General features: G+C 39.4%; 1 protein-coding gene across 4 annotated transcripts in view; it reads left to right on the forward strand.

The window, feature by feature from the left end:
* Positions 1 to 14,625, forward strand: part of LOC134344498 (disco-interacting protein 2 homolog C) — a 664,610-nt gene that overhangs the window by 486,473 nt on the left and 163,512 nt on the right. For all 4 annotated transcript variants that reach the window (XM_063044395.1, XM_063044396.1, XM_063044397.1 and 1 more), the window contains 2 exons: positions 8,412 to 8,535; positions 10,386 to 10,495. In XM_063044395.1, coding sequence (XP_062900465.1) covers positions 8,412 to 8,535; positions 10,386 to 10,495 — 234 coding nt within the window. The remainder of the gene's footprint in view (positions 1 to 8,411; positions 8,536 to 10,385; positions 10,496 to 14,625) is intronic.

Genomic DNA, 14,625 nt, shown 5'->3' on the forward strand with positions numbered 1-14,625 from the left:
TTGATGGAGTCAGGGGGGCCAAATAGGACAACTTCAGACTTGCCTTCATTCAGCTGTAAGAAGTTTTGTGCCATCCAACACTTTAGGTCCTCAAGGCAGTTCATGAGGCTGACTAGATTTGACTGGTCGTTTAGTTTCAAGGGGAGATAAAGCTGTGTGTTGTCTGCATAACAATGGAAGGGAATGTCGTGTTTTTGAATGATTTGGCCGAGGGGAAGCATGTATATAGAGAAAAGAATGGGACCTAGGATGGAACCTTGTGGGACCCCGCAGGAGAAACTAGCTGGAGAAGAGGAAAATTTGCCAATGTTGATGGAGAAGCTTCTATTTTTGAGGTAGGATGTGAATCAGTTCAAGGCAGTGCCATCAACACCAACCCCGTACTGGAGATGGTCTATTAAAATGGCATGATCCACAGTATCGAATGCTGTGCTGAGGTCAAGAAGAATTAGGACGGCAGAGTCACCTGAGTCGGTAGAGAGGAGGAGATCATTGTACACTTTCAACAGGGCAGACTCTGTGCTATGACAAGCCTTAAAACCTGACTGAAATCTTTCCAAGGTGTTGTTTTGGTGTAGGTAGGGCAGCAATTGACTAAGAATAACCTTTTCGAGAACCTTTGACAGGAATGGAAGTTTAGAAATAGGTCTGTAGTTAATAGGTAAGGTAGGGTTTAAGTTGGGTTTTTTCAGGAGGGGCTGGACCACGGCACACTTGAAGCAGGTTGGAAGGTCCCAGTGGCCAGGGAGCTATTGATAATAGAGAGGATGCTGGGACCAGCTATGTCAAAGATGTCCTTCAGGAGGGCAGTGTACAACTTATGTGTGGGGACTGAAGAGATGCCAGTTTAATATCTTCTCTTTTCTGAGGAGGGACTAAATTGAACATAGTGCAGTGAATCTAATGTTACTTGTGTAAAATTCTGCAGGTTATTAATGAGAAACTCCAGTTACATGGGGAGACTAAAAAAATTGGGATTGTTTTCTTTGGGGCAGAAAAGGTGAAGAGGAAATTTCAAGAGGTGTTCAAAAGTTTTCATAGAATAAATGAAGTGATTATCTGTTCACTGGCAAGAGTGACTCAAGGTCAACGATTTAAGCTAAACAGCAAAAGAGGTATATTAAAACAGTGCATGGAAATAAGTAGAATATTTCAGAGACAAATTGAATCTGATCTTGAGAAGACAATTATATAGCCATTGAGGAAGTGTAAGGGGTGGCTCACTCTTATAAATAGCACAAACATCACAACAAGATTCAAAGGCTCATTTTCTGCTTTCACATAGTAGAGGATAGACATGAGCATGTACAGCACTAACTGGGAAAAGCTGCAGGATTCTTAGTAGCTGTCAGTACTATATCCCAAACTGCTCTTTACACTAGGTGAAATGCTGCTTGCAAAAACACAATCATTTTTTTTCTTCCATAGATACTTTCACTGAAGTAACTGGTTGGTATGGGCTTTTGCAGCAGGCTGTAGATCCCATCTGCCAGGTATAGCCCCCTTGGTACCTTCCAACCCCCACCACCCCTGTCCCTGGTTACCAATCAGTAGTCTTCTTGTGATTGGTTTTTAGATCCCCCTCAATCCTGAAGTACATGTTAATTTCAAAACAGAGTTCTGAATGATCAATTCATACCTGCCCAAGGATCACAAGTGCACAGACACCGTCTGAAGCTATGGCAGGTAACTGGATCCAGTTTTCCCTTCCAGACCTTCAACAGTGCATCTCAAGAGTGTCAGAACACCGTCTTGGGTTCATCAGTAGGAAGAGGCAAAACTACTACAACTATGTGCCTCATTTGAACACAGAACAACTCTGCTACAGTATCTACTTTCATATTTATGATTATACACTGAATGGCATTGTGATTGTACAGGAATCATTCTCTTTAGGTCTGCAATGAATATCACCGAGTATTCCTGTCTCTGTCTCCTGATTCCATAATATATGCACATTCACAGCTTGTTTGTTCAGTAGACCAGCCTCCCTCCTTCCGAAGCACGTAGGGCTGTCGGCTTCATGAAGGTCTTTTTATGGCCGTTGTAACAGCAGAGCATAGAAACATAGAAATCTACAGCACATTACAGGCCCTTTGGCCCACAATGTTGTGCCAAACCTACTCTAGAATCTGCCTAGAATTTCTCTACTGCATAGCCTCCTGTTTTTCTAAGCTTCATGTACCTAGCTAAGAGTCTCTTAAAATATCGTAATGTATCTGCCTCTACCACCTTCACTGGCAGTGTATTCCATGCACCCACCACTCTCTGTGTGAAAAACTACCTCCCTTGTACCTACTTCCAAGCACTTTAAAACTATGCCCCCTTGTGTTAGCCACTTCAGCCCTGGGAAAAAGCTTCTGGCTATCCACACAATTAATGCCTCACCTTATAGTCAAAGCATCCTGAATCAATATCCATGGCAGGCTAATTTATCACTTCCTTCCATCCAGATGATCCGTAAATTACCCACCCTCAGTACGCACCCAACCTACTGCTTTCCCACTGATGTCCCTGACTAGCTCAGTGTCTTATCCTTGCTTATCATTGTTTATCGTTGTGTCCCTCTGTTCTGTGTCATTCCTTAGAACCTCCGTGAGTTGATCCACCTTAACCAAGGTTTTCACTTGGTGCAGATCCAGGGCATAAGGCTGAGCCTGCTTCGACTCATGATGTACCTCACGCATCTCCCTCCTGCCCTTCTCACCACTCATGCTCCTACTTGGAGTCAATTGAACAGCTGACTCACAAGCTAATGTTAAAAGTTCAAAGTAAATTTATTAGCAATGTACATATTTGCCCAGGAGATTATAGACCAGTGAGTCTTACCTCAGTGGTTGGTAAGTTGATGGAGAAGATTCTGAGAGGCAGGATTTATGAACATTTAGAGAGGCATAATATGATTAGGAGTAGTCAGCATGGCTTTGTCAAAGGCAGGTCGTATCTTACGAGCCTGATTGAATTTTTTGAGGATGTGACTAAACACATTGATGCAGGAAGAGCAGTAGATGAGGTGTATATGGATTTCAGCAAGGCAATTGATAAGGTACCCCATGCAAGGCTTATTGAGAAAGTAAGGAGGCATGGGATCCAAGGGGACATTGCTTTGTGGATCCAGAACAGGCTTGCCCACAAACTGCAAAGAGTGGTTGTAGACGGGTCATATTCTGCATGGAGGTCGGTCACCAGTGGTGTACCTCAGGGATCTGTTCTGGGACCCTTCATCTTCGTGATTTTTATAAATGAGCTGGATGAGGAAATGGAGGGATGGGTTAGTAAATTTGCTGATGACACAAAGGTTTGAGTTGTGGATAGTGTGGAGGGCTGTCAGAGGTTACAACGGGACATTGATAGGATGCAAAACTGGACTGAGAAGTGGCAGTTGGATTTCAACCCAGATAAGTGTCAGGTGGTTCATTCTGGTAGGTCAAATATGATGGCAATATAGTATTAATGGTAAGACTCTTGGCAGTGTGGAGGATCAGAGGGATCTTGGGGTCCGAGTCCATAGGACACTCAAAGCAGCTGCATAGGTTGACTCTGTGGTTAAGAAGGCATACGGTTTATTGGCCTTCATCAGTCATGGAATTGAATTTAGGAGCCGAGAGGTAATGTTGCAGCTATATAGGACCCTTGTCAGACCACACTTGAAGTACTGTGTTCAGTTCTGGTTGCCTCACTACAGGAAGGATGTGGAAGCCATAGAAAGGGTGCAGAGGAGATTTCCAAGGATGTTGCCTGGATTGGGGAGCATGCCTTATGAGAATAGGTTGAGTGAACTCGGCCTTTTCTCCTTGGAGCGACGGAGGATGGGAAGTGACCTGACAGAGGTGTATAAGATGATGAGAGGCATTGATCATGTGGATAGTCAGAGGCTTTTTCCCAGGGCTGAAATGGTTGCCACAAGAGGGCACAGGTTTAAGGTGCTGGGGAGTAGGTACAGAGGAGATGTCAGGGGTAAGTTTTTATACAGAGAGTGGTGAGTGCATGGAATGGGCTGCCGGCAACGGTGGTGGAGGCGGATATGATAGGGCCTTTTAAGAGACTCCTGGATAGGTACATGGAGCTTAGTAAAATACAGGACAATAGGTAGGCCTAGTAATTTCTAAGGTAGGGACATGTTCAAGGTCGGGACATGTTCGGCACAACTCTGTGGGTTGAAGGGCGTGTATTGTGCTGTAGGTTTTCTATGTTTCTATGTTTGTCAGCATATACTGCCTTGAGATTCATTTTCTTGTGGACTTAACAAATCTATAGAATAATAACTATAACAGAATCAATGAAAGACCACCTAACTAGGGTGTTCAACCAGAGTGCAGACGACATTAAACTCTGCAAATACCAAAGAAGAAACAATAATAATTAATAAATATCAAGAAAATGAGATAAAGAGTCAGTGAAAGTGAATCCATAGGTTGTGGATTTCAGTGATGGGGCAAGTGAAGTTGACCCTCTAGTTCAAGAGCTTGATGGTTGAGGGGTAATAACCTGGTGGTGTGAGTCCTGAGGCTCTTGTACCACCTTCCTGACAGCAGCAGCAAGAAGAGACCATGTCCTGGGTGGTGGGGGTCCCTGATGATCGATGACAAATTATGCAAATAGTAAATAATATGGACAAAATTAGTTGCAAAGTCCTTGATAGTAACATACTATCTTTACCTCCAAGTTATCAGGTTGAACGCCCTAGTTGGGCATTTTCACTCTGAAAAAAAACAGAACTGATATCAGAAGGTTCTTTATAGAGGGCAACCATTCTCAAACTGCGAAGCAACACCTGCTTCACTCTTGTATACCCTGTCGTAAGACTATAGCTGCACAAAATGCTTCAATCTTAGTCTATGCGTGGATTCATAATTACATTTTCATGCTTATGTCTGACAGTGCAATAGTTTGAATTCATGGGCTTATGCATTCAGTGTTATAAACAACCTGCTGGAAGAACTCAGTCTGTATATATTGATGTGCTGCTTTAAATATCTTGTCAGTTGAAACCAGAGGTTACCAACCTTTTTTATGCCATGCGCCCCACCAGTAACTGAAGGGTATGTAGGCCCCAGGTTGGGGACCCCTGGAGCCCTTCCCAAAGCTCTTAGCTTTTCATCAATATCCCTTTGGTGGTTCAGCCCATTTTGTTTTAAAGTAGTGATATACTGTATTTGTGCAAACCATTGTTTCAAGTATTGTTACAAACTCCAGGCCATTTTTTACAAAAGAACATAGAAGCTGTCGAGACAGGTAATTGGAGACTCTACAAGATGATTGCAGAGATGAGTACCAGTTCAAGACCATCATTACTTCCACTGGAGCAGATGTTTTCCTTGGATTATGAGAAATGTGGAATGCAAATGTACTGTTTTAAGCTAGAAAGTCACCCAGGAAGATCATTGCATTCCTCAAAAGAAAATAGAGTCAGTACTTGGAGTTGCAGCATTTTTAGATGTTTGATAAAAACATTAGTTTTTCTTTAATCTGAGAAGGAGCAGACAGTAAACCAAGCCTTCCTGTATTATTACTTTCTTTGCTTTAGCCAGTTAGACTTGCTCTCTACTGCTAAAAGAATATTGATCCTCCATATAAAAATTCTGGTCACATTGCTGCCGAGCTGTGGTCTCCATCGAGTTTGTGGCTCAGGCTTACTTGTTTTTTAAGTTGGTAGGAATGGATTTGGGGACAGAGAGGAGAGTTAGGGGGTCAGGTTACGGTTTAGGTATAGGGATGTGGGGGAGTTGGAGATCAGGCTGGATTCTAAGCCTCTGAGTTTGAAGGCCAGTGATGTGGACATGAGATGAAGGATATCCATAATCGGATATCGGGCTGGCAGACCAGAGAAGAGAAGGGCTGATCACCACCCCATCCCCAGGTCAGTCAGTTATTGGTGGGTTCCTGATCAGATTTCCCTGCAGACTGGAGGCACAAGGGCTGGTGACCTCAACAGGTACACGGATCGGTGAGACTGGAGTTCTATAGGCTTAGTTTTCAGTCTTCCGTCAAAGGCGAGTCTGGATTTCGGGGCCCTCATCCCGAGTCCTCATTCGACATCATTGGCGAATCTTGGAATCTATACCGAAGATCAAAGCCCAAAGGTCAATCAGGAAACCTGGGTCAGTGAGAGTTTGATTCCACTAGTGTCATGAATTGTTCTGTATGGACAGATAGGTTTTCAATGTACACGTGACAACAGTAAATCAAATTATAATTTGCAGACTAGAAACTCTGAATATCTTTTCATTCTGTAGCTGTTGGACCAGCCACTGTAGTCAAAATACAGGATGTGGCAACATAATAGTGGGATTGCTCATTGACCATGGTGGCTGGCTTATGTACGCTAGGAATTTTGTGTGAGTGAATCCTAAATGAGTTTATTCAGCGGGTTTTGGGACAGCCTTTTTCCTGGAGCAAGATTTAAAGATATACAGCGGGTTCCGGTTAATTGGAACACATTGTGACCAGTACATATTGGCCCAATGAAGCAGCTGCCCCAATGAGCCGAACTTTCATCGAAGTGGTTTAACAAAAGGTAAAATACTGTTTAATTAAGTAACAAATCATGTATTTAAATGAAATACAGAATGAATTAAAACACTACCAATATTACTACAGTGCTGTGAAACTGCGTATTAGTTCTTAGTAGTTATTGGCAGAAAAATTCATCCATTGAACACTGCCGTGTTGTTTTGATTGACTAAATGAACAAAATCAGCGCAGACTCCTAGTGCAGGTAATGGATTGCCTTCATTGCCTTCCTGCATGAAGCAGTGTTGGTCATTCCAAATGAATAACATAACACAACACAAACACACACACAACTTAACGCTATTTAAAGACTGTTGGCTCTAGGCACGTGTAGTGTGGAACGGCCACACAAGTGCAAGCGATGGACACTAGTCAAAAGCTGTTCAATCTTCCGATCTTCATTTTTGTTACAACATTCAATAAGATTGTCTACTTTCAAATTCTTCATGGTTTCCTAACTTGCTGAAGTAGTGAAATTGTTTCATTTTCAATCCCAGCCATTTCTGGCATCTCCAAGCCTGAATGTTTGAAACCGCAGAGAGCAAAATAGTTTGGAATTGTCTTACTGTTAGTTTCTCACCAACTACCGGTGACACAAATCACTGCTTTTTGAACACAAATGCACACAATTAACGCTATTTAAAAACTCTCATTATAAGCACAGTGTAGAATCTAACAGCCACCCAAGTGCAGCCGACTGACACTAGTTAGAAACTGTTCGGCAAAGGTGTCCTGCTACAATAAGTGACATAGTATCCCAAATAAATGAAGGAAATCCCAGCTACTTTCTTGATTAGTTTTTGTTCTTTAAGAGTTGCCCCACATAAGTGGCTGCCCTAATTAACTGACAGCCCAAGTAACTGGAGCCCACTGTAATTAGATGAGGACTGGTTTGGCTCTTGGAGTCAGGAGTTGTTGAAGACCAGCAATAATAGGCATGGCATTAAAAAACAGAAGACAGTACTTGAATAGAGTACCTGCAAAGGATTTCTATACAGGGGTGAGTTTCTCCGACTCCTGATGCTGTGAAGAAAAGTAATTCAAGACCTGAACTTTTGAATGGCAGAGGGTGTGCATTTAACATAGAATACTACAGTACAATACAGTACAGGGTCTTCAGCCCATGATCTTGTAACCTACTCTTAAGATCAATATAACTCTTCCCTCCAACATAGCTCTCCATTCTTCTAACATCCATGTGCCTATCTAAAAGTTTCTATAATCTTCTAAAGTAGTTGCCTCTACCACTCCCTGGCAGGGCATCCCCTGCACACGTCTCTCTGTGTTACCTCAAACTCCAAAGTTCAAAGTGAAATAAGCTGACTTCTCTTAGTCATATTTATTAGTTTATGGGAGCATTTCTCTGTGGTGCATTGCATTCCAGAGTTCCATAAATCGCACAAGTTCTTTGCCTTTCAATAGACCATTCCATCTAACCGATAGTCAATGGAGCAACCCTAATGCTTCCAGGTAACAACCTGTAAATCTGCAGAGTGGCCGTAAATGTACCAGAGGCAATGTTGCTTCTCCAGATTTACTCTGTATTGAAAACAAGGGCCAATGTGAAACTTTCAAAGGGTTAAATGTGGATTTGCCATGATAGTATTCTCATACAGGCATGGAATTCAGCCCAAGGATGTCATTATTCAATACATATTTATCACATATATATTTATTAAGTTGCAGACTATTGAAAAGTGCATGTCTTTAAATTTGTTTGTATCATAATTCTGTACATTCAATAATTGTAATAAGTTAAGTTATAGTGATTTTGTTTTTATTATAAATGTCCATCTTTCCTCTCCCGTATCAGCACGAAGATTTTTTTTTTAACATTTTCAAATTTAAAATTTGAAATACATCACAGGACAGAATTGTTTTTATTCATTTCCCATCAGGATGCTGGAAGCCAACAAATTGGTTTTCTTTTGGGAAGTTGTGGGGTTACTGTAGCACTGACCAGTGATGCTTGCCATAAAGGTTTGCCTAAAAGTCCAACAGGCGAGATTCTCCAGTTTAAAGGTAATTTTGTTTCACTTCGTTTACTCTTTCCACATTAGTTGCATTTTGTTGTCATTTAACTTCTCAGACAAAGCTAAATTCTCTAACACGTGCAGCTCCATGAATTGTGAGGTTTGTTCTCTTTGTTGCAATTTCTTCACAATATAACATAACATTCTTTTTCTTTACATGGTGGTTCAATAACAACACCAATGAAAAATTATAAGTTGATTTATAATTTAAAAACCGACGGTCCATCTTACATACAGACAAAAAGAAGTCAAGAATTTGTTTATGTGGTATTGTCTGAGCATTAATATTTAAAACAAACATTCTAATGCTGATATTTCAGGTACCTAAGCACATTATTTGGAAGATAATATTCAGTTTCCAAACCGAGAAGTGTAAAATGTGATAGAGGAATGGAATTGAACTTAATCCATTCACTTCTGGAGACAAATTGCAAATCTATTCTAACCTAATAGGATGTAACATTTCTTCTTGGGCTGCAAGAACTTTCAACAAAGTTAACATTGGCATTTTCAGTTCCAGATGTTTACTGGGCACATTTCAAAACCCAGCAGAGTCTATAATTTGATAGTAATTGGCAACCTTATTCAGAAGCAGAGAGGATTAGCTAATGTGGTACATTAGAATTTCACGTGCATTGTAGAGTTGTGCATTTGGATATAATGCTCATTGAGAGAGCTTAAAGAAAGCTCTACTCTTCAAATAAATCATGATAACCCTGGGTTCAGATGCTTAATTGTTTTGTCATTCCTCTTCTATGTGCATGTTTGTGTAAAATATATATCTTTGTATTTCTAATTCTAATGTAAAGAACCAACAAAAAATCAAATACAGTAAGTTTACTATGGTTCATTTACTATGTCATTGTTCTTGTGAATAAGCTATTATAATATTTTCCACCAATTGTACTTTAGCTAGAATATGTATACAGTGGATTCCGGTTAATTGGGACACATTGGGACCTGTGCATTTTGGCCCAGTTAACCAGTTACCCAAATTAGTCAAAATTTCATGGAAATAGTTAAAAAGGTGTAAAAAAGACAAACTACCATTTAACTTAGTAACAAATTATGTATTTAAATAAAATACAGAACAAAATGAAACGTTACCAAAACTGTTCCTAATAGTTAGCAATGGAGGAACTCATCCAGTATATGCAGCCATGTTCTTTTGATTGACTGTAAATGAACAAAGTCAGCACCGACACCTCCTTACTGCCTTTGTGCAATGCTTTCGACAAGTGCATCCTTCAGATCATTACCATTGTAATGTTCAAGATGATTGTCATTACTGTACCTTTAAATTCTTCCTAGTTCCTAACTTGTTGAACTAGTGAAATGATTTCCTTTTCATTCCTGGCCACTTCTAGCATCTCCAAGCCTCAATGCTTGGCACTGCAGTGAGCAAAACATTTCTGAATTTTCTGACTGCTTATTCCTTGCCAACTATCAGTGACAAAAATCGCTGCTTTTTAAGCACAAACACACACAACTGACGCTATTTAAAATCTATTTGCAGTAAGTACAGTGTAGTGTTTACTGGCCACACAAATGGACGAAACCGATGCTGGTTAGCAACAGTCTCCGGCCCCAATTAAGGGACAATGTCCCAAAGAAATAAAGGGAAGCCTAGCCATTTTCATGATTACTTTTTGTTCTTGAAGAGCTGTCCCAATTAACCAATGGTCCAATTAACTGGAATCTACTGTATTTTTAATTTGTTTTATAACAATCATAAAATTATTAATTAAAATATGACTTAATTGATCGGAAATATATGCACCTAAATGTATTGGAGTTTTGAAGGTTAGGATGATTTTGCCTTTTCTCATTTTGTTTTAGGTTGGCCACGGTTGCTGTGGTTTGTAACAGAATCTAAGCACCTGTCTAAGCCTCCACGGGACTGGTTCCCTCATATCAAGGATGCAAACAATGACACTGCATACATTGAGGTGAGATGAACTGAAGTTCTAAGCAAAGTGTTTTCCATCCAATTGATCAATCAATGTCATAACTATCTTCCAACTTGTAAGGAATGTGATCTTCAAGGCACTTAAAATTTGCCTATAAAAATTGAAAAGCAATTACATTTTCTCCATTGCTAGTGATGTCTAACTGATTTTAGAATTCATCCCTGTGATGTTTAGGGTACATTTATAAATGTGCACACTTAAAGTTGGTTGGTAAGCTAATATTGTAGCCACACCGTCTAAACTACTCACAGATGTAACTTAACATTGTCAGTTAGAATTTAAGTCAATTATTTCTGTTAACTTTTGGCAAGTTTACAGATATGATGACAAAAGGGAGAGGTGAACATTCCGTTACCGCTAATTTCTTATTGTGCTCCCCTTAGGCTGGGCAAAAGCTTTGGTCATTAAACAAAGCACACATTTTCAAAAGGAATATAGAGCATTCATTAGATCATCTTCTTTTTAAGCCCATTACCCCTACTGTTCAGGCCCTATCCTCAAAGATCCTTCCTCTCCCAGGGATGAGATGTTTGGAGCTTCTCCTGGTGTTTGGGTAGCTCTGGCATTTTATGGAATGGGGTTGCTAGACCCATGCCCAAACCTTCTCCTTTCTCAGCCCAGATTGGGACCGTCCATGGTGAAGTTATTCATTAGCTCATACATCAGTATAATGCCATGAGGGCATCTGTATTCTGTATGAGGAATCTGCACATGAGAAATTCCTCAGGGATTCTTGTATTCTGCTTCCATGACCTCAGCGGAGCACAACAGGAGATTTCTGCCAGGAAAACGCCTGAGAAGCCTCACCCTGCCTGAGATTTGCTGGGTATTCAGATTCATTCAGGCAGTCCCCAGTTTATATAAGGATTCCATTCCTGACAACTATCCTAAAACCAATCTTTCTGCAAGTCAGAAACGAAGTATTTCAAAGAGGATCGATTAACAAGAACATCTTATCAATTGCTCTCCTCTGTGTGGCTACATTGTTATAGACTAAGAGAATTTTTCACATACAGTACCATGGTTAGTTTCAATGGATGTTCCTTTGTTTGATAAAGTATTTTACAAGTAATTTGTCAGTTTCCAAAGCAAACATCTTTAGTAGCCACCTGCTGAGGACTGCCAGGTTAATCTTACAAGCAATTCTATCAATTGCTTACTGTGACGAGCTTGAATGTAAACAACATTTTATTTTAAAAACTGTTTGCTATGTCATCACTCCAAAAGAAATTTGCCTCTCTGTTATAAACTTATCTATCTTGAATTTCTTTTCAAATTGTCTTAAATTGGATTTTTATAAATCAGGTCTCCATAACCTGCGAACCCCAAAATGTTGTTTTTTCACTCTCAGCTTTAAGTTGGAGTGGAAGTAAAGGCAGGAAACTGAACGTTCCTGCTATGACAACTAAGCAGTGGCATTGATGAACATTAAGAACATGTTTACAGGCTGGACTTTCATTCTTGACTTTTGTCTGGTCAGAAACGTGTTGGTTTGAAAAAGGTGGATGTGGAGATTTCAGATGCATTTTTCTTTTTTTTAAAAAAAACAGAGCGCAGTCCTTATACAACCAAAAACAAAGGAGTTGAATATATTGAATACACTTCTTGCTTAAGTCTTCACCATGGACTGGTATTAACACATTAACCTGTTTAATATAATCGGATATCATATCCCTAAGGTTTTAAATGGGTTAATGTGACTCTTTGTTCAAAAAAAGAAAGGCCAAGGCAGAGAACTAGAGGCTGGTTACTTTAATAACTATTATCAGTACGACACTAGAGTCAGTCATCAAAGTGGAAAGAGTTAATCATTTAGGAAAGATGAATTTAATTAAAGCTAGTCAACATGGATTCATAAAGATAAGTCAGATTTGCCAAAATTTGCTCAAATTTGTTGAGATGTAACAGGGAGAATTAATAAAGAGAACCTGTGTTTTTAGATTTCCAAAGACCTTTTGACAAAGTGTCAAATATTAGGCTGATGCATAAATTAAAAGCCCATAATAAAGGAAGCGGATTAGAACCGATTAAAAACTGACTGTCTCACAGTAAACAAGGAGTTAGATAAATGGGACCTTTTCAGACTGGATAAGGAGGTTACTGGTGCAGTATCTCAGCGCTCTGTTCTTTGCACACAATTGCTCATTATTTACATTAGTGACCTGGAGGAAGGATTAGTATGCAGAGCTAGTTTCATGTCTGCTGATGATACGAAAATGGTGGAAGGGTTATATTGTGATTCTGCAAAAAGAGAAAGATAAGATTGAGTGAGTGGGCGAAATTCTGGCAAATGGAGTTCATTGTACCCTGTGTGAGGCCATTCACTTCAGATAAAGAAATCAAAAGGCAGATTATCAACAAAATGAAGATGGAATACAAGTGAGTGTCATACAGAGGGATTTAGGTGTTCTAGTGCATAAATTGCAAAAAGCTAGCAAGCAGCTAGTAGTTCAGAAGGCCAATGACATTTTGGCTTTCATTGCAAAAGGAGTAGAATTTAAAACTTGGGATGTTCTGTTGCAATTGTACAGGGTGACGCTGAGGCAGTACAAGCTGATTCCAAGGTTGAAAGGGTAAAGCTATCAAGAGAGACTAAATAGTTCGGGTCTCTATAAAAATGAGGGTTAACCTTATTCAAACATACAGTGGTGCTAGAAGGTTTGTGAACCCTGTAGAATTCTATTTCTGCATAAATATGACCTAAAATGTGATCAGATCTTCATGCGTTCTAAAACTAGATAAAGAAAACTCAATTAAATAAATAACACAAAAAATTATGCTTGTTCATTTATTTATTGAGAAAAATGATCCAGTATTACATGTTGGACTTGGGTGAAGATCTGATCATGTTTTAGGTCATATTTATGCAGAAATGGAGAAAATTCTACAGGCTTCACAAACTTTCCAGCGCCACTGTATAAGATCCTTGACAGGTTAGATAATGGAATACATTCACTAACAGGGGAGTCACAAACAAGGTAACACAATTACAAGTCAAGGGGCTGGTCATTTAAAACTTCTTCCAGCGTAAGACAGTGAATCTCTGCCCTGGCAGGTGGTGGAAGTTGGAAGTAGTTAAAGTGGAGGTGGATAAATATTTGATAAATCAAGGGTTAGAGAGGAATGGAGAAATGACATAGAAGAGGATTTGAGGTCAGCGTGGATCAGACATGACAATATTAAACAGTGAGGCAGGCTTGAAGGGTCTAACAGGCATACCTGCTCAAATTTTCATGTATTATATAAACATCATGTGGAATAATTGGTTTACATATTTCAAGATCAGAAGTAGCTTTGTGATCAGGAAAGTGAAATTGTATCAGCTACATAGAGTCTAGTTCTGGTATCACTGTGGAAAGAACATGAAATGTAATTCATGGTCACAGACACCTGTTGAGGTTAATTTAAATCTCAAAGGCAGTAACTTATAATTTTATTTAGAGGTAAGTAGCAAACATATGCTAGACATTTTCTTTTGAATTACTGCATCTTTGGATGCAGAAACCTGTTTGGAATCAAGGTAGAGTAGATTATTTGTGTTGAGTTTTTAAATTTACGACAATTTGCTTTGGTTATGTTTAACTATAGTCTTCAGATATAATATGTAATTTGGAAAATCTTTTTCCCAGCTTCTGGGAAAGTTGTGGCATGGATTAGGAGACTGCTTCTTCAGTTATCTGTTTTTGTATAGATATGACTGATAACATATTATAAATATGTAACAGCACAGAAATAAGTATTTTAGTTGAGTTCACTTTGTGATGTTAAGGGCAATTGTATTCAATGCTCTTGAATTGAATTGATTTTATTTCTTACATCCTTCACTTACGTGAGAAGTAAAAATCTTTACGTTATGTCTCCGTCTAAATGTGCAATGTGCCAATTATAGTAATTTGTAATAAATAGTATGTACAGTAAGGTATACAACAGAACAGTCAATATGGCTTAGAAATACAATTGTGTCAGCGTGAATTAATCAGTCTGATGGCTTGGTGAAAGAAGCTGTCCTGGAGTCTATTAGTCCTGGCTTTAATGCTGTGGTACCATTTCCCGGATGGAGTAATTTTAAAAAGTGAGTGAGATTTCTATAACAAAAGTACTTATATGCT

Source organism: Mobula hypostoma, chromosome 3, assembly GCF_963921235.1.
Source record: "Mobula hypostoma chromosome 3, sMobHyp1.1, whole genome shotgun sequence".
Taxonomy (NCBI): Eukaryota; Metazoa; Chordata; class Chondrichthyes; order Myliobatiformes; family Myliobatidae; genus Mobula; species Mobula hypostoma.